Here is a 19,781-nt window from a genome sequence, read left to right on the forward strand (position 1 = left end):
CTTCAGTCTTTCATAAGGCGAGGGAGAACTTACATTACCCAGAGCTCAGCGGCAGACCCATGTGTGTTTCACCAGGCTGTCACTTGGACTGTTTCACATTACAGCCTCCCGTCTCTGGCCATTGATTTGCACTGGTGAGCCCCGAGATACAAAACTCCCATGCCAAGTTTCCACTTTGCTTCGACAGCTGGGATCCACTGACAGCCACCAGGTTAGGGACAGACCTTGGTACACCTGGCGGGCCGTTCTTCTGCCTTTTTTTCTGCCCGATTTTGCTAGCCTGCTTTCTTAGCCACCCCCTGCTTCGTGCTTGCTGCTGCTGGCATTGCCTGCCCGGGGATGCAGTTGCCAGCTGCCAGGATCACAGCGATGGCAGCAGGAGGAGAGCCCAGGCCAAGCGATGACATCTGAAGCACATCAGTGTTTTTATCTTCTCAGTGTTTTGATTAGCCCAAGGAATGTTTGGGTTAAAAAAAAAAAAAAAGAAAGAAAAAAAACATTTTTCTAAACCCACGTGACAGTCCCACAGGCTGTTATGGCTTTATGTAATATGGAATAGCTCTGTATGATTTCCCGGCGTATCCGCGAGCACTGGTACAATATCGGGTGTTTCTCAACGAGATTGCAGAGGGCTATTCCTTGCTGCAATGCACATGCGAGTCTCTACCCTATACAGTTGTTTGTGTACATCATTCCTGCTATAGTACTAATACAGACCAAGTTTTTGGATTAAAAATCCTTAAATCTGAAGGGTTGGGTTTTGTGGCTTTAGGTCACATCTTTAACGATAATTCAGTGCAATTATTTTAACCATATTCCTGTCTGATGCCTAATACTTTGCAGTGGTTATCATTGGAAGGGAAACCTATCTGCCTGGAAGGGTACGAGGCATCGTTCTGACTCAGTCATGACCGCAGCCTTCAGCGGCACCAAGACCCGTAAGAAACCTCCCGCAAGCTCTGACCGCTCGCGCCCCAAACCTGCCAGATTCCTCGCGTGCCGCATGCCGAGGCTCCCCCTTCGTGCCTTAGTCCCTGCTGGTACTGCTCTCTGCACATCCTACCCTTGTGTTGCGGGAACACCACTGAGGGCATTACTCTTAGGCTGAAAATGTTTTGGGGTGGGAACACTTCTTCCCCATTTGGCCATTTCGATAGCAGTTTCAGGTGGTGCCAGCTCACACACACCCCTCCGCCACACACCTGCCCGGGCCATGATCACTTGTGTCCTCATTTTCACATGGAACGACCTGAATTGTGGAAAAGCAACCTCAGAGATGCCAAAACTCCCTTTTTTTGTTGTTGTTAGGTGACTTTATTTACGTTTCAAGTTTATTTGAGCTGTGTTTGTTCCTGTTACAGTGAGCTGGACCGTCAGCATTCAAAAGGGGCTCGGCTCCATCAGCTCTGGTGCCGGGATCCCGACTCGCAGCAGGTGATAACCTAACCCTCACTTTCTTATATTTCCAAATACAAGTTACTCTGAAACCTGGGGGCTTCCCACCTGACAGCGACTGTTCTGGTTGCTTTTTTTTTTCCCCACCACGCTTACGCAGTCAGCGAGGAGGAAAGCGAGGAGCGTGAAATGCCTGGAGCCCGAGCCCTGCTGGGGACGCAGGACCAAAGAAGGGGACGGGATGTTCGGGCACAGCTCCGTGCCCACGGGGCAGAGCTGGGAGCCCTCCCGCAAGGTGCAGGGCCCGGGCAGAGCGGGGCTGGCAGAGGGGCACGGCGGAGGGGGGAGCGGGGCGGGGGGGCGACGGCAGCCTGCTGCGGGAGCTGCGGAGAGGGAGAAGGGAAAGGGGGGGAGCAAGAAGGGGGGAGGACAGCAGGGGAGGGAGGCAGGGCAGTATAAAAGCATCCGACGCACACCTCTCCCGACACAGAGCGAGGGGGCGAGAAAGTTGCTCTGGAAGCAGCAGCAGCGGGAGCAGGAGCAGGAGCAGGAGCAGAGCCAGCCTTTCGCACACACGCACGCACGGTGGCAGGAGAGAGTGCGGAGCTGCCCCTGCCAGCACTAGGGCGGCTGGAGGAAAGAGAGGAGAGATGGAGCCAGGTATCCAGCTCCCAGGGAGGGCAGGCAGCTGAAGCTCTCGCAGCCCCTCGCCCGCCGCCCCCAGACCCCGCCGCCGAGCCGGGGGCAGCGCTCCGAGAGAAGAGAGGAGGAGGAGGAGGAGGAGGAAGAAGAAGAAGAAGGGGGGCGGCGGGGAGGCGGCGGGGCTGCCCCTCATCCCGCAGCCCTCGGGGGCAGCTCGCAGCCGGCCCGGGACGGGTCGGGACGGGGCCGGCCGGGGCGGGCGGGGGCAGGCGCCTCGCCGGGGGTCCCGCGGGGAAGGGGCAGCGGCGGGGGGGGGCGAGGCCACCGCAGCGGGGGGAAGCGGCTCCGGGGGCCACCCCCATCCCCCGGCGAGGGGGCAGGCGACAGCCGCCGGCTCCCTCCTCTCCGCGATGTGAGAGCCGGCCCCGGCGCCCCCTCCTCCTGCCCTCCCTCCTCCTTCCCTCCGACGGCCCACGGTGCCTCTGGCTTGCAGGGCCGCCCGCAGAGACGCCGCCGGCCCGCGGCCCCTCGGGGGCTACCTGCCGGCCCCCGCCGCCGGCCAGCGCCGGGACCGTCGCCGCCGCCGTCGCCTCTGTCGCCGCGTCCCGCCCCGACGTGGCTCCGCCGTGGGGCTGCGGCCCCCCCCGCTGCTGCTGCTGCTGCTGCTGCCGCCGCTGCCCCGACGGCGGCGCGGCCCCCGCCGCCCGTCCTGCGGCTCCCGGGGCTCCGGCGGTGGCCCCGGCGCCGGGGACGGTGGTGGCGACGGCGGCGGCGGCGGCGGCGGCTCCTCCTCCTCCTCCGCCTCCTCCTCCTCGGCCGCCGCCGCTGCGGGGCCCTAAAGCCGCCCGGCTGAAGAGGATGGTGCGGCTGGCGGCCGAGCTGCTGCTGCTGCTGGGGCTGCTCCTGCTCACCTTGCACATCACCGTGCTGCGCGGCGGCGGCGAGCCCCAGGGTCCCGGCAACCACAGCCAGCGGCAGGTGAGTGCCTGAATCCCCTCCCCGGACCGCCCCCCCGGCGCGGTGTCTCCCCCTAGGGGCTGAGGGGAGCCCCCGGGGGGCGCCCAGCCCCAAAAGTGAGTGGGTGCTGAGGGCACCGGGCTTCCCTCCCCCTGACACCGACGGGGAATTGCCAGGCAGAGGTAAAGGACCGCTTTGGGTTCGGTTTCCCAACGGAAAACCTCTTTCGAGAGTGGTTCTTTTCATTTATTTATTTATTTTTTTAATTACTCAGGATCACATTTTGTTAGCCTTTTGAAAGGGCCAGGGACGGCCATAAAGGGCTAAGAGGTGCAGAACCATCCAAATCCCAAGGCAAAGCCTGTAAATAGCTGGGCAGTTGCATGTGCTGAGGTCAAGTGCTTTCAGTTTCTCTGTGTCCAGGTGTTAGGAAAGAAACAAGCACCAAATCATGCAAGGCACCGACAGAAGATTTATCATCATAAGCAGCCCAAATGTGCATAACCCCCTTTATCACTTCTAAAAGAATTAAAGCACCAGCAGAGCGTTTTTATAAAAGGTGTGGAATCAGAGGGTAGCGAGCACCCTTGGAATGGCACCCCTGGCTGGTGGGCCACAGAGTGCAGCCCCTCACTGCGGCCAGGATTTTAGGTCTGGGCGTTCCCCAGCCTGGTCCCAAGCAGGGATCAGACCCTCGTTGCACGGAGATCCCCACTGGCTGTGGTGGGGGTCCTGCCCAGGAGTCCTCCCCCATGTGCCTCAGGAAGGGCCCAAGGCGCTGTCACTCTTTGGGGCTGCCGCTCCAGGACATTTTATTTTGTTGTTGTTAATATCTTCAAGATTTCTGGTAATAACGTTTTATAAATGATGCTTTCTTTCCTCATGGGCACTTGAAATGCCTTTTAAAGTGATGTTCCTTGGAAAAGTAAATTTGGAGAGGTTTTTTTATGAGGTGTTTGCTATCATTAGAATAACCCTGAATTTGCCTTTCCTTGACAGGCTTGTAACATAATGAGGGAAACATCTGGGCAAGTGGGAACTCTGGGTGATGCCATTTCCCAGAGGAGCCCTTTTTAGAGCACTATTGTAAAGTTAAGGTGACGCGGGAGGAAGATCAGATAATTATCCTCGAGTGTTGTCACACTGTCTCATCAAAATCTGTTGATTGGTGACTTCAAGAATTTTTTTTCTGTCCAGTTTTTTTTTTTTTTTTAAAGATAGATTAACAAAATTCTGTGCCTTTAAGCATCGTGATAGCTTTAGCAGTTCATGTTTTTGTCGTGTTTTGACATTTGTCAAATTGAGATTTTTATATTCTTCCCAGATGAATTGATCCTGCAGTTATGTATTTGAGAGAGTGTGTCTGTACAAGACATTAGGGGAGGAAAGTATATCGATTAGAGCAATCAGTGAAACAGATGGCAGTTGATCTGTTTTTTGGTTTTTTTTTTTTTTTTTTTGGTTTATAACGTTCGTGGATTCCTTTGCTAGCCAGAAAATACTGTGACCTGCTCCAGCAGATGGGACTCTGACAGGCAGATGCTTCCGTTAGGGCATTGCAATAGAGACCTGGAATGGGAGGTTTGCACTGGGGTCCGCAGCTTTTGGGGCTGAGTGATTTCTTGGCTGTTGCCGTGAGGTGAAGTGCAATGCAAGTGCAATGCACTGACGTGAAATGCAAAACACTATTGCATTGCATTCCCAGGTAAAGGATCAATGTGGAAAGTGAAACTGTTGGTACAAATGAATGGGCATCTTTCAGGTTGTTATTGCTTAAACTAAAAAACAAACAAACAAAAAAACTATTGTTGATTTAATATAAATTTGATATATGTTTGATACATACGTGTGTGTGTAATACAGTGAAAGTCTGCTTCATACGTACAGCAGGCTAGCTTGTCACCCTGTCCTGCCAGATGTGCCAGAAAGTGCCAAGTGTTCAGTAAATGCATGATTTGCTGTGTTCCTTTCTTCTGTTTTTTTTTTTTTTTTTTTTTTTTATTATTATTATTATTTATTTATTTATTTTTCTCAGTCTTGCTATTTCTGTTGAACTAAAGGATTGTGAGAAGTGATTAAGTCAGTGTTTCAACTGATGAAATTTCATTGACCAAGTTTGTTGCACACATCCTGGCAAACCCAGAAAAAAACACTCTGTGCAGCAACTGCTTGGAAATGGATTTTGACAAGGCAAATTTGTGTAAAAACATACTACTGGTAGAGTTAAAGTGTTAGTGTTTGTTCCTGACTAGTACCAAATGGAGGGAATGATATTTTAGGATTTGTGCAGTCAGTTTGCATGAATAAAGCAGTGAGAACTTGGTCTTATGTGTCTGAAAGAAAATATGAAGTGTTAGTCCCAGCTAAAAAAGAAAAGAAAACCAAACAAAGCAAAAACCTAGCATACCCTTGAACCTCTCCTCTTAAAGTTGGTTCAGAAAGAATCCTTTCTAATCCTAAAGTAATGATGGAGATTCAGGTACTCTAAGATAAAGAGACTTGTGTGCACGTAGTCAGATTCATAAAGGGGGGAAGAGCTTCTCTTTCTCCCATCCTTGGTCCTACAAATGATGGAAGGATTTTAGAGGATAGGTTTGGACAATTTACTTATTTATTTATTTTGCCTCTCATTTATGTTTCAAATGCTGATAGATGAAAGAAATCCAGATAGAACTTCCATCCTAAAATTAAAAAGTTATTATTTTCCTACTCTTCTTCCTCCTTTTCGTGCCCTTCCCTGTGCTGTGCCTGTCCCTGAAGCTCCTGGAGCGTTGTGCCCCTGGGGCTGGCTGTAACGGAGCAGCAGTGAGGAGAAAAGTTTGGACGTACTCTGCTGGTGCTCTTTGGGACGAGTGAGATACAGGCACAGGCTTCCTCAGTTCGCTGCTGCAAAAACAGTCACTGGACCTCTGCCTTACTGCAGTTTCGTGCTGCTGCTAAAATCAGTTTTATGGTAAACTAACAAGAAGTGGGAAATCCAGATTGGAGTTGGAAAATATCTGGCAGTTTTGAGTTAGGATAGAGAATCATTTCTTTTTTTTTCCTCAGTCAGGAAAAAAAAAATAAAAAAAAAAGATTTTTTTTTTAGTGGGAGTGGGACAGGGAAGATTGGGATATTTGGTTTTTGCCAAACTCTATTAGGTACAATTTAATTAGCAGACAGAAAGTATTTTGTAGTACGTTTTTGAAATAAGCATAAACATTTGCATCTGAAAAAGAGCAAGTGAAGCTATTATTAAGAGATGGAAAACTGCTGCTTTGGGTATGCTTTTATCTTTAAACCTAGTTCTAAAACTAATGGAAGGCCTTCACATAACATTTGAAAGACGTTTGTAATACTTTATGATCGTCTAAAATTTCCTCTGCTTTCATTTGGAGAGAAAATAATTCATCAAAAAGTTTATTCCCATCACTTCTAATTTTTCCATACTGGGCACCACACACCAAGAAAAGCCGTGTTCCCACCCCAAGACAAATGACCTGGTAGGTGTGGTAACAGAGCCACCAACAACATGCACCGTAGCACAAGTCAGATTCTCCACGGCAGTACTTGCAGCAGAATTATGTTAGCAAGAAACGCAGTAGTTGTGCATAAAACCAGGGCCATAAAGGAGAATGTAGTGTGAAAAGAAGCACAATGCTGTGAGCAGCTTTTTACTTCTCATCTCCATGCTCCTTGTCCCTCTCAGTGAGCGTGCAGGCAATTACAGCGTATCAGAGACAGTCTCCGAGCCCTACGAGAAGAAACACGTCCTGCTGCTTACACACATCACTCCCCAAGTCCTGTGAGGCATCTTACACAGGTCTGAACTCCTGATTTTCTTCTAAGATCATCAGCTCAACATGACGAGAAGTTTGGAAAAGGCGTGCTTTCTGTTGCCTTTCCCAGGATGTAGTTCTGTGTTTTTAAGATTTGGCGTTCCTGCTGCCCGTGTACTGGATTCAGGCACACTGCAAAATGTTCTCCATTCAGAGGCAGCAGGGAGCTTCAGCTTTCTGGCTTTCTCAATCCAAGCAGGACTAAAGCTGTTTACTTTGGGAGAGTTTTAGACTGAGCTTTTTAAGGCTTTTTGGAGCTCTGGAGCTTTACAATCGGTTAGCTCTAATAGGAACTGGTCCTCTAAATCATCTCTGAAAAATTGTTGATTCGACGTTTTGCATTCATGTTTCCCAGACTGTCCCTGGCCTATATAAGATGCCGATAGCTGACTGCACATCATATATTTCATAACAGCACTAAATCCTCCTCTGCCTTAAGAGCAGTTTATACATTACACAAATGACTTTCAGAGCAGGTGTCTTATGAGTGAAGCAGGCTGATACTTTGAAAACCCAAATCTCTTTTGGTGAGGTTGTTACTCATCACAGAGGATGTTCTGTTTCGTGCTTTTTGACAGTGATAGTAAAACCTGTCTGTTCTCAGCAGGCCTTGCTGCAGAGGTTCTTAGCTAAAGCTCACCCTTACCATTAGCATATGTTCTTCCAGTTAGGCACTAAGCCTTACGACTGACTTACACCATGTGCACTTCATTCGCTCATGTCCCAAGGGAGAGAATTATGTGTGCTCTTTAGTGGTTTTGCTAGTGGGCTGTGGCTTGTTCCAGGATCTAGGGGGAAGGAAGGGTGATTAGCTTTACGTGTGCTGCCGCTGCCGCATGTGTGGAAGCAGAGGATAAAGCAGGAAACAAGGGTGAAGGAGTGAGACTGCTGCTCCGAGCAGAGCAGCATGCTCTTGTCCAGGGCTCCTTGGAGAGGTTCTTCCACTTGCCAAACCTGGCTGCAGGAAAACTCCAGAAAATATTAATTAAACATCATACCTATCCCATTGATTCATTTCCCAGCAAACAAAAGAATCCCTAGTGGAAAAGAGCTGCCACACCTTCAGGGTAGGATGTGGCAAGCCTTTTTAGTACCTAAGACTACTGCTATAATTTAGAACAGGAATCCAGGAATGTTGTATTTAGTTATGGCTGCAAGGAGCACCGTCAGGCAGGTACAAATGTCTCTTTCTACATTAGATTTGACCAAGATGTTTGGCTGAGACATATTTTGCTGAACTTCTCAACAGTTAACAGTTATTGTACAGCTCATCTTGAGTCATCAGTGATAAATACCTGGCATTAAATCAGAGGGTGCATCTCAATTTTGTCTCTGTGACTACAGCTCAGAGCAGTTTTTTCCTAGTGCCTTATACGGATGAGTCTGTTGTAATGTGGTATTTCTGTTTTCAGCAAGATTTGGAAGCCTTTTTCCAACTCGTTATAGTACTGGCTTATTTGCGTGAAAAAAAGTGGAGTACACATGGTCTTAAATTCATTCTGGGGCTTTGCTGCGGAGGCAAGAGCGGTTAAAGGGAAACCTGCTAACGTATGGCTCTGAGCCTTACAAACAGAGGTGGGTGGTTGACTAAGGGTAGTGAAAAGGGTGGTAGGTTTGAGTCTGGTTCCTGAGAAGGTCCAGAGCCTTAATGATGTTCCTTGGTGACAATTGGAATAGAGACACCGGGCATTGGTACAAAGATCCTGGAAGGAGCAGGGTTGGCACACTTATATTGGTTCAACCACTGTGGGCAATCAGCGCTGGTTCTCGAGTAGCTTTTATTTTGCAGCCTTTGTTCGTCGTGTAAACAGAAGCCCATTCTGCGCAGGAGGAACACAGCTAGTCCATCACAGCTATAGCAGCACAACAGCAGTACAGCAGTGCAACTGCTGACCCTAATTGTTATCTGATGGGCACAGAAATCTCTCCTTCGCTCCTCCTGCTTAGGCTGTCAGTCCTTAGGTCCAGCTGCATTTCCCCGCTCCATCCTTCCTCACACCAGCTGTCCACAGAGACAGGAAGCCTCAGCTTGGAGCTCTGCTGTTGGTCTTCACGGCCCCAACAACTTCATCATCATTTTACTGTCAGGCAGGAGCTGGTCACTGTGTACTCTCCTGCGGATTTTATCACGCACGTTATGACCTGCTAATAGGTAACCCAGCCCTAGCACTGAGAGCTTCAGCACGCTAAGCTTTTCAACACCTTGCTCTGCTTTGCAATTGTTTTGCTGGGGAGAGATCTGTTTAACCGATTCAGGTAGTATTAAATGTAAATTGGGAACCGTGTTTTGAATTCAGCAGTTTTTCTTTTGTCTGCATCTGTATATTGATAACCAGTGCCTCATTGTTCCAAAATGGGGAAAAACTTCTTTAAAGAAAGCAAGGAGCAGTGAAAGATTAGGTGAAAACTCTGGCTGTGTTTTGTTGCAACATCTGAAAACCTCACAAAGTGGAGTGCAGAGGCTGCCTGTCGCAGACTGCCCGGCCTCACTTCATGCTCGGTAGGACAAAAGTTCTCTCTGGTTATGGGGCCGCGCTGTAGTCCTCATTTGGAGGTGAAAAGGCTGCCTGCCTCAGTGCATCCTTCTTGTTTGCTGAGCGGAGCAGGCACATTGTGGCACAGCTCTTGCTTTCCTGCCTGAGGAAACTCTTGCAGGTCAGTAAGGAAGAGATGCCCGGCACAGGCCCTGCCCCACGCACATCTCTGCTGCAAAGCAGCTGCAGCACAGTAACCACAGATTTCTGCTCAAAACATCACCAGTTTTAGTCCTGCTTACTTGATGCTGAGAGAAATGCCCAAACCAAAAGGGGGAGCAGGCTCCCATGCACTCACCCTGTGTGAGGCAGTAGCAGTGATAACGATGCAGACTGTGCTATCTTGGACTTCCCACAGGTTTGGAGATACTCATGCTTAACAATTTCCTTTTTTTTTTTTTTTTTGTTCTTTTTTTTTTTTCCCCTACAATATAAAAGTACACAGAATGCAAGCAATGGTAGGAAATTATCTTGCCATACTCTTTTGATGCTTACATTCTCCTAAGTCATTATACAATCTTTAAAGGCACTTATACTTCAAATATATATGCAGACAATTCAGATGTTTTCTTACACAAACATAAATTATAAAATTGAAGCAAGCCACTTTTTCTTTGAGCTTATATCCTGAAAATATAGTGACAGACAAGATTTAGGGGCTGTGCCAGGTTTAAGTATCAGAGTTGGCTGCTGCACACTTTCCTGTGCACTTTACTGGTGTTCGTGTGAATGCCTGTGGTGGCACCCAGCTGTACCTCTCTTGTGCTGTTTGCAGTGTTGTTTGGTGCTTGTTTGGCCTGCTTTGCCAGATTCATATCTTGCTATCTGCCTTAAGACCACACTAATCAAAAGCTCTTTGAGTTGACTAACTTATGTTCTCCATTAAAGCTGACTTTTTTAAAAGCGTTATTTTTCCGTGGTAGCAGATCTAGGTCAGTGATGCATTTTATTTTTTCCTTTATTTTTGAAATCTCAACCCAGGCTCATTGTGGTTGAGACTCCTTTGTTGTTGTTGTTGTTGCTTGCAAACAATGTGTAGTATAATAGGTCTCCAGGCATGAGTGGAGGCTGTAGGCACTGTCACAATGAATAATAAAGTGACAGCTTACAGCAGAAAAATAGAAAGTGCTTTAGTAAGTTGCAAAAGGAAGTATTAAATAATAGAGTGCTTACTGTTGCATTGTAATACCATTGTGCCCTCAGGATACTGATTTTAGAAGTTTTGAAGACAGAAAATGCCAGGTTAAAAGTCACAGTTGAACACATTCGGATGAGCAAGGCTTCCAAGGAATAGAGCCATGAGCTTATTGATCCATCCATAAGAGCAGAGCGTTTCCCGTGCTGGCGTTTCCACGTACTTGTGGCAATCCAAGTGATGGCTCGCCACAGTGGTCAGTTGTGCGGCAGTATAATACTTGGTCGGAGGAGCTGGTGTGGGTGGTACTGGTAAGCTGTCCCTTCATTCTTTTGCCCTTGTTTTTCTGTGCTTGGAGAAATCATAGTAGTGGGGCGTATTTTTGTATTCTTCCCTTCTAGCTGGCAGCAGGATGAAAGCAGGCCTCGAGTTGTTCCCCTCTAAGCTCTTTTGGTCTAATGACAATTCGAGTCCTTTTTTAACTTACGGAGGTGCTCATAGAGATGGGAGAGGAAAATCAGAGACGAAATCTTTCTTTTGTCAGTCGCAGTGGGTCCAGTCCATGTTGAAAGGCAGGAGAAGTTCAAAGGTACCTTGGCTTTTGCATCTCCATGCTAGACCTACGTTCTCAGTGTGTTTAAACTGACCTTGCACCTCTGACTTTCATGAAGCAAGAGGAGTCAATGACTTGTGTTGGCTGCAGACCCAGCCAAAGTTCCTCTTGGATCTGAATATTTCACAACTCATTTTTTCTAAAGAATTGACATGCATGTAACACACTTAATCAGGGCCTCCATCCTTGAAGACAAGCTGGGCTTTGTCATGTGGTTTTCTTCTGATTGCAGGAATCCATTTCCGTCTAAAATGTTTCTTTGTTAGTTTCATACCCACTGAAAAATCTTGGGCTTTGTTCCACAGTAGCTCTTCTTCCTAGGAAAGATTACAATATCCTCTTTGCCTGCATGGCTGTTGAGATCAGTGCTTGTGACGATACATGAGTGCAGTGTATCTGTATAAACCACCCAGATAATTTGTCCCATTTTTTTCCATCCCTCTTTACAGTTCCGCTCTGAAAAAGCAGTCCTCCCTTTCTAAGGAAGAGGCACTGGGTGGGTGCTGTCCTCAGGCTGAGTTTAACTTCCAGAAAGGCATCTGGCCTTTGCATTCCCATTGAATCGGGTATTCAGGTATCGAACGATGCACGCTGTCAGTGAAACACCTCTTCTTGCACAAGCCCAGGAAGGCTGAGTGGGAGGCGAGGTCCTTTCCCCAGAAGGTCTGTGTTGTAGGTGTGATGGAAAGGCTGCCAACGGAGCACAGAGTAATGGAAAGAGCAGTGAGGAGGGCCGAGTGACAACATGGCTATTTTGGGTGCTAGTCTTACAGAAACGTCAAATCGTTTTAGTATCTTTCTCACCTAAAAGTAAGCCATCGGCAGCAGGTTTTGCCATGAGGAAACCAAAATTGCTCCACTGGAAGCAGTTGCCTAAGATTACTGCAGGTGTAACAAAGCATACTCTTGCTTGGTTTTATCTGCCACCTACATATCAGTACAGGATTTTAAAACCAACTTGAACTTCATCTAGATATACTGTTACTAATTGGACATTTGCTAATGGCTTTTTGCACAAATTACCTAAATAAACAAAATGGATTAATAGCTTAAACAGATTAAAACTTCTCATTACATTGACATAAAATTTATTAGAAAAAAATAGCAGCCAGAGCTAGGTAGTCTGGATTCCATAAAACCCCACCAGAATCATCTCCTACATCAAATGAGTTGCTTATACACTCTTTAATTTCATACCAGGAAATTACTTAGCATCTACTTAGTGGTACAATAGCAATAAAACTGCCCGTGCCTTTAATGTCTGCGGATACAGCTCTTATCTGAAAGCATCCTTTGAAATTACCTCCGTGATCAGCCTGGATTATTTAAGATGCGGTGTATATGTTGGTGTTTTGTGCGGCTGATTTCAAGATTCGCTGGCCTGAAGGAGTCTGTAAAGGTTCACTGCACAGAGCAGGCTGTAACAAAGCAGTTAATGATTCTTGTGACATCAGTGCTGCCATTTCAGTTTATTTGAATGACACTGGCATTCTGTCTTAAATATATCACTTTTTATTAGTTTTGGGGGTTTTTGTTGCCTTTTTTTTTTTTTATTTGGAAACCAACTAGATATTAGGCATGGGTATGCATCTTAGCTAAACTATAACCTAGCAAGTCCATGCCTTTTGCACTGCAGAGCACCCAGAGTTTTTCTAAACATGTAACCACAGTGATATTTTTATAAAGGAATGTTCACCTCATGGGATTTTTTTAAGGTGTTCTATTTTTTTTCCAAGTTACAGCTTCACTTTATTGTACATGATGTCCAATAAAAAAGATATATGTCTGTGATTGGACTTTGAAAAAGGGCCACGGTGCCTATTCCATTTAAAGGGAATGAAGTCAAGCAGTAAATTTGCTGGTCGCCCTTTTCATATTGACTGTATCTCGGCCAGCAGTTGGTCTTTGATGTTGTAACAATAGAGCAAAAGCAGAGGAGGAGGAGGATTAGGACCTCCATAATATAAAAACAAGTCTGCATTCATCGTGATTTTTACAGAGCACAGTCCATGTCTATTGGAGGTTTGCAGTGGTCTGCAGAGGAGTGCTGCAATCTTAACATTGGCAGGTGGTTTACAATTCATCCATCATTTCTCCTACCATCTCCTCTTAATTCAGAGTTTGTTTAGGCTTTCAGCATTTAACTTTTTCTGTCATCTAATTCGTTCCTACAATAGGAAAACAGATGTACGTCAGGATAGAGCTTCTGGAGTATCATTTTCCTTTACAGGGATTGATTGTCCTGTTATTTATGAAAGGCTAGCTGCAGCTGGCCAATAGAGTATCTATTCCTCATCTTGCACTTTAAAGTCCAAGCTTTTATTGGGAAAGAATAGAGAGGTTGATATGTCTATGCTGAACATTTGTGGAAATATATTTCAAAAGGGAACCTAGGGCAGCCACACCATGCCTGTGTCTTCAGATGTTCTGGAACAATAGCACCAAAGGTTTCAAATGAACTCTTTAGCCTGATAGAGCCCTGGAGCTTTTGATATGCATTTAAATGGTGGCAGTGCTGGCTCTTGCTCTTGATCTCAACACGCAGAAGGAAAAGGGTCATCCATTTCATGAAAATGCATAAAGTACCAAATGACACTAAATGCTGGTGAGAATAGGTAGACTTTGAATTGTGGGAAGAGCTTGGAAAGAGCTGAATAACGCACAGTGCACCATTGTGGCGTGCGGGTAACCTGGGGGCAGTGAGAGGCAGAGTGCACCGGGTGTCCCCAGTGACACAGCGGTGGCAGCAGCAGCGAGCCCAGTGCAAGGAGAACGGTGTCAGAAGCCCAAAGACAGCTCTTAAGAGACCATCTGGGCATGTGCCAAGTGAAGTTGCTTTACTGCACCCAACCCCAGTGGCTCCGGCTTAAGGCATGACCCTGCAGTGGCCTGACAAGGCACACCTGCAAGATTCCCTACAAAAGAAACCTGGCCAAAAGAAGCGGGGTGAGGAAGATGCCAATCTGTAGTGCATTTGACATCTTAGGACTTGATTTCAGGTTGGATCCTGGGCCTTCTGGGTGTCCATATGAGACCTGTGAGCCCAAACTCATGAACAAGTCGCCACTTGCCAGGTGAGCTGCAGTATCTCTTTAGAGCCTTATCCCACCTTTGTCTCACAAGTACAAGGTGAGTTGTACCCATCAGCAAGGGGCTGGTGCCTCTGGCCAGAGCCGAGCAAACAAATCCTGCCCAGGGCAGCTGGGCTCTCAGCAGGGTGATTGCATCCCATCCCTGGACAAAGCACTTCAAGGACTTGGTGGATACCAAATGTACAGCTTGTCAGTGAGGAAGCTGGTCTTTTATTTAACATCCACCACAATGGCCATTAAAAAGGTAACATCTGGTGCCGAAAATACACACATGGTATTTCTGTGCTCTGCTGTATGTCTCCTTCATCAGGCCCAGATACAGCAGTGTCTTAGCTGTCTCTGCTTTCCCCAAGATGCCAGCTGATGAAAGCAAACTACGCGAGGCTTAGCCAGCATCAGATGGGAGCTCTGGGTAGTTAGAGGCATCTCTGGAGTTTAAAAGAGTTTGCCCTTGAGGGATCAATAATTCTGAAAAAGCTGCTGAATTCAGTGGCACTGAGTCTGATTCTTGCTCTTCTTTGATCTGACATTCATGGCTTTTTGAATGATGTAAGGCATGTCTGCCTTTCTCACCTACCCATTCTTCTTTCTTCTTCTCCTGCCTGTCTCTTGAAAGGATCTTTTTTCTTGTATTCTCAGGAATATCGCTATCGCAGTCCTTGCAACAAACGAAAATGAGCTAATGAGTTACATAACATCAGAGCAAGGGCCAGTTTAATATCACCTCTCTGTTTTTTTTTTTTGGTTTTGTTTTTTTTTGTTTTTTTGTTTTTTCTCTATTCCATTTAAGTCTTTCCATAGTAAAATCCAAGAGGAGACTGCAGCTGAAATTGTGCATTTGCACACATGTGGAATAAGTAGGGGAAAGAGTTGTATATGCCAATTCCCCAGCACACACTGCTGCTGTTGGTAAAAAGAGCTACAATTACACTGCAATCAGGTTATAAACCCCACAATACTCCCATGACAATCATCGCAGTTTACTGGTAAGAGCCATATGAGGAGAGAAGACATATATTTATCTCCTTAGCACAGTTAAGGAGCTGGAAGCGAGTTCTGTGCCACAGCCTACCAGGAAATGCTCTTCCAACCTGCTCTGCAGCACACGTGCTGAGGACACTTTGGGCTCTCCCTTTACACAGAAGCATTTCTTCCTCCCTGGGCTCTGGCGTATCGTCTAGGGTCACAGCTCCATTCCTCTAATGGGGGAGGCTAGGGTCTCTCAAACCCGGGCTGCTCATCTTTCCTCCTCTACCTTGCTGCAACATCTGGCTGCTGGGGCTAGCCTAGGGATGGTTTTGGCCAGCTCCCTACGGTTTATTGTCAGTGGCATCTGGGTGGCTTCAGGCACGTGGAACGATTATAGCAAGTTTGAAAAATAAAACCATTTTCTAAGAATAGCCTAGAACTAACCAGCCATCGTGGGGTGGGGGGGAGACAGAAATGAAGATATTTTCTTTTCACGTAAGTGTCAGATTCAAAAGCATCTGCCTTGCTCAGTGCATGTATGGTATTCATTTCCTGTCTGCAGTCTATTGGAATGCCCCCCGAGTCGTTTGAAATTGAAAATCGAGTCATGCTTCTTTAATCAGCTCTAGGAAATAGTCCCCCTCCCTTACTATTCTCACAAAATGTATATATACATGCATTGAATTTATAATATAAAAAGCCCACATTTCTCTCCAGGGCAAATCCTTTCTCGCTCATCTCTTAAACAGGGGAGGGTCCTCGCATTGTCTTGTCATGGGGCTGTGCATCACCTCGCTTGCTCTTCTTCCCCATCATGTCACTGGAGGGAGGCCTTTCTCTTGTCTATCTGCTTCCTCTCCTTTCTTTCCCTCTCTCTGCCATTAGGGCAGTTCACAGCGATGTAGAAAGAGGGCACAGTGCCCGCTGATGATGCCTTGACAGACAAACACGAGTTACCACGCTGCGTGTGCAGACGCCATTTGTGCTAACGACTTCCAGTTGCTCGTGTCTCAGTCTCCAGCGTTTTCTGACGGAGAGCATGCAGCAGCACCCCCAGCCTCGGAAGAGCTCTGCTGTAGGAACAGAGGTGCGCGATCCCGAGGCAGCTGCTCAGGTTTCTGCTGCTGTTTTTCTGTAAGCTCCTGGGTGTAGTAACAGCCCCTTCTAGAGAGTGTTGTAAGTCATATATTTGGGGCACAGGTATTGAATATAAACAAGCGCTGCTTTTCCTCTGCCTTCACCCTCTAACTTCCATCAAAATAAAAAGTTTTGTTGGTGGGGAGCGCAGCTAACGGAGGGTCGAGTAAATTATCTCACAGTGCTTCGATGGCGTGTGTGTTTTGAGCATCAAGACCAGCGACTTGCCATTTTTCAGGCACAGAAGTAGTATTGCCAGAAGCACAGGAAACATCATGTTTTTGGAATATAACACTTGTCTGCTTTCTTGCTTTCCCGTTATTAGCTTTTGCTTATGTGATGAAGTCATCATGTAACTTTTGGTCCACAGGGACTAAACACTTTCTAGTCTCTAAAAACATCTGCCAGCTAGCACAGCCAAAGTCACAGACACTTTTGAAAGCATAGGGTGGATATTCAGTGGCATATAAGAGGGAGACGCAGAGGCTGGGAATAGCTGTTCCTTGGAAACTAACAGCTGAAGGCAACTTTGAAAATTGAAAAGTTTTCAAGTAAGGTTACTCTTTTGGCTAGGGAGAGATGAAAACTTCATTTATTAAAGCTGGTTCACCTAGTGAAATCCTAGCTACAGTGATTTAGTGGAATAAACTTGCAGAAGGACCCAGTTTAAAACCCATGAAAATAATTTCAGATGTATGTTTGTTCTCTTTCACTTACACTGACTTTTTGTTTGCTGGCCTGCAAAGCCGGACCAAAAAGTTGTATACAAAAAGTATTAATACTCTGGATATCCTTTACTTTTGTGGTTTTGATTACAGCTTAAGGCAGAGTTTCCCATTCTCTTGGAAATATGTGTATAAATTAAGATACAGATTTCAAATGATGACTTCAATTAAATTTAGCCATGGCATAAATGGATTCTATTTAAAACTATATTATGCTACTGATTTTATGCAAGGATTTAATAAAGCCCAAAAGAATCAGTATGTTCAAAGAATTTGCATTTTGGCATCACAGGTTATAGGAGTGAAATAGTTGGCTTGCTCTTCAGTTGTGCATTCGCCTGTTCAACTGCTAAATCAATGAGTCCTGCATGGAGAGCTCCAGCCAGGCGGTGATTACGGGGCAGATCATCAGAGTCATGAAGAACGACTAAAAGTTTGCCACCAGCTTAGGCAACTGGAAATATCTGTTAACTACAAGCAAAACTTGGCACTGATCGTCTGTCAAAGCCCTACATAATTTTAATTCTGTGCACTTGGCTGTCTCATGGATGGCTGAATATCTGCTGAAGAACAAAGCATCAGTGTGTGCTGCGTTAGAAAAAATTGCTAAAGGGCCTCTGTTTTTTCCTGCAGACATTGAATTGTAATCACCATCAAGTCCATTTTATTATCAAAGTGTTTATACAAACTGGCAGCTCTTCACCTCTAAGTTGAGCCATACTGTTTGTATTTTCCAGCTGAAAGAAAACACGAAATACAAGCAAACAACAGAGCATGAAAAATAGCTGTGCTGTGAAATGTGTGTCCACAACATGTAGGAAAAAATTGCCAGATCTGAGTATAATATGGTTGGTTTTCTCCTTGAGCTCTGAGGAAAACAATATCGACTGCCAGAGCGGTTCAGCTCTGAACCCAGTGTTTAGTAATGCTGTGGAAGAGATGGGGAGCCTAGTGAGAGAAGCTCACCAGACGGAGGCCGAAGAAAGGATGGGCCAAGGCTCGATTATTGCAAGCATATGGAGGCCGTTTATTCAGCCTCAGCGACGGAGGAATGGCAGGAGAGCCCTTCTGCACTGGAAAGTCCTGCCGTAGTGTTGGGCATGTGGCTTGGGAGAGTGGTCTGGGACTTGCTGGAGCTTAGGTGGGAAGGTGGCCTCAGTACCACTGCCCCTGCATCCCTGCAGACATAGCATAAGGCTCAGCTGCGTGTTCAACTCTCAAGATTTTCCATGGCACTAGGAGGCTAGAATTTTCTACTTGAAAAAAAAAAAAATCAAAAGCTCTGGTTCTGAGATGGGTGTTCCCAGATGCTTTGAGGTGCTGCTTCTGCTGTACACAGCTCCCGAGAGCAACCTCAGCGTGTGCCAGAAAACCAGCAGTGGTAGGGCACCCTCAGCTGCATAACTGTGCTCCTACTGGCACCCAACATTTAGCCTCCAACAGTGCCTGTGGATCACCACTTCCACTCTGAAGTTCTGCTGTCTTATTACAACACTGTTTGCAGCTCCTGCAACTCCTGTTTGTCACAAAAACAAAATCAAAAGCCCTACAGCCCCTGGAGCTAATGCATCCCACAGCAGTACTCTATGGGATGCCTGGGTTGGTGTCTCCATAGCCATCTAGTCATACATGCGGGTTAAAGAGAATGGGGTGCAATGTCATTTTGCTAATTTTTCTGGACTGAACTGAAGTATTAAAAAATAGACTGTGTTAAACAGGACTTTCTTTTTAGTAACTGTAAGAGCAATTCATCTTCTGTATGCACAATGCTTAAAACAGATGATAGGTTTTGCAGCCACTTTGTGAAAACGATTGTGTACTTGCAAGGCAGAGTAGTCCATTTTAAATGATTTAAGAACAGTGGTTATCTAAAATGGGCTATTAATCACTGCATCAATTAATTTGTGTGGCTTTCCAAAGATAAGTAAGTCTTTCGCCTCACTGATGGTTGTGAACATGAGGGACAAGCATTCTTTAAGGAAAATGTGAGCATTTCAGAAGCTGGGGGGTGGATGTGCCACACCTCTGGTGTGACTTCTGGAGGTGGGAGCTGTCAGTGACTTCATGGAGCGAAGGGGAGCTGCAAGGTTCAGCGCCACCACAGAAATTGAGTATGAGCCTAAGAGAGCTGCTTGTTTTATAAGAAAGCCTCAGCAGAGCTAGGAAGAGAACGTGGGTCTCCTGACAGCCTGGACTGTACGTGGCATTAATCATAAAATAAATTTTCCTCTGTGTATCTCCGATAATGCTTTTCAGCTGTTAGCCACCCTGTCTGCTTACCCAACACTGTCCTCATACGTCTTCATGCTATGCCACGTGCTGCTTACACTCACGATATAAAAAGTAAATAAATAAAACCCAGGCATCAGATCACCCAAGTTCGTTACGGATCTTGCATCTGGGGAGGTGAAAGTCTTATGCCATATCCTGGTGCGCTACTCAGCCTCCCCAGATGAGTTAATTTTAAAGTGATCATTTGGCACTAACCTGGAAACACACGACAGCCTTCAAAATCAAAACAATCTGTTTAGGCAGGTGGGGAATGAAACCAGCCCTAATGGCTATAATGATTTTCTGTGGAGGCCCCAGGCCTCATTTTGTCTCTGATAGCAATATAATCTTTTATAGCGTCTGTGAAGTTTCCTAATAAATAAATGTTCCTCATTCCTGGTGGTTGAAGATGCTGTACAGGTGCATCATGAAAGTGCATTGACAGACTGTCGGGTTTCAATTCAAGACCTCTTGTCAAGATCATTTTACAAG

At 46.3% G+C, this 19,781-nt stretch overlaps 1 protein-coding gene across 1 annotated transcript in view; it reads left to right on the top strand.

The window, feature by feature from the left end:
• The first annotated feature begins 1,841 nt into the window (after positions 1-1,841).
• ISM1 (isthmin 1) overlaps positions 1,842-19,781 on the top strand; it is a 39,639-nt gene continuing 21,699 nt past the window's right edge. Inside the window, exons 1-2 of the mRNA XM_068675702.1 lie at positions 1,842-2,055; positions 2,531-3,015. Coding sequence (XP_068531803.1) covers positions 2,046-2,055; positions 2,531-3,015 — 495 coding nt within the window. The 5' untranslated portion in view covers positions 1,842-2,045. The remainder of the gene's footprint in view (positions 2,056-2,530; positions 3,016-19,781) is intronic.

This window comes from Anas acuta, chromosome 3 (genome assembly GCF_963932015.1).
Source record: "Anas acuta chromosome 3, bAnaAcu1.1, whole genome shotgun sequence".
NCBI lineage: Eukaryota > Metazoa > Chordata > Aves > Anseriformes > Anatidae > Anas > Anas acuta.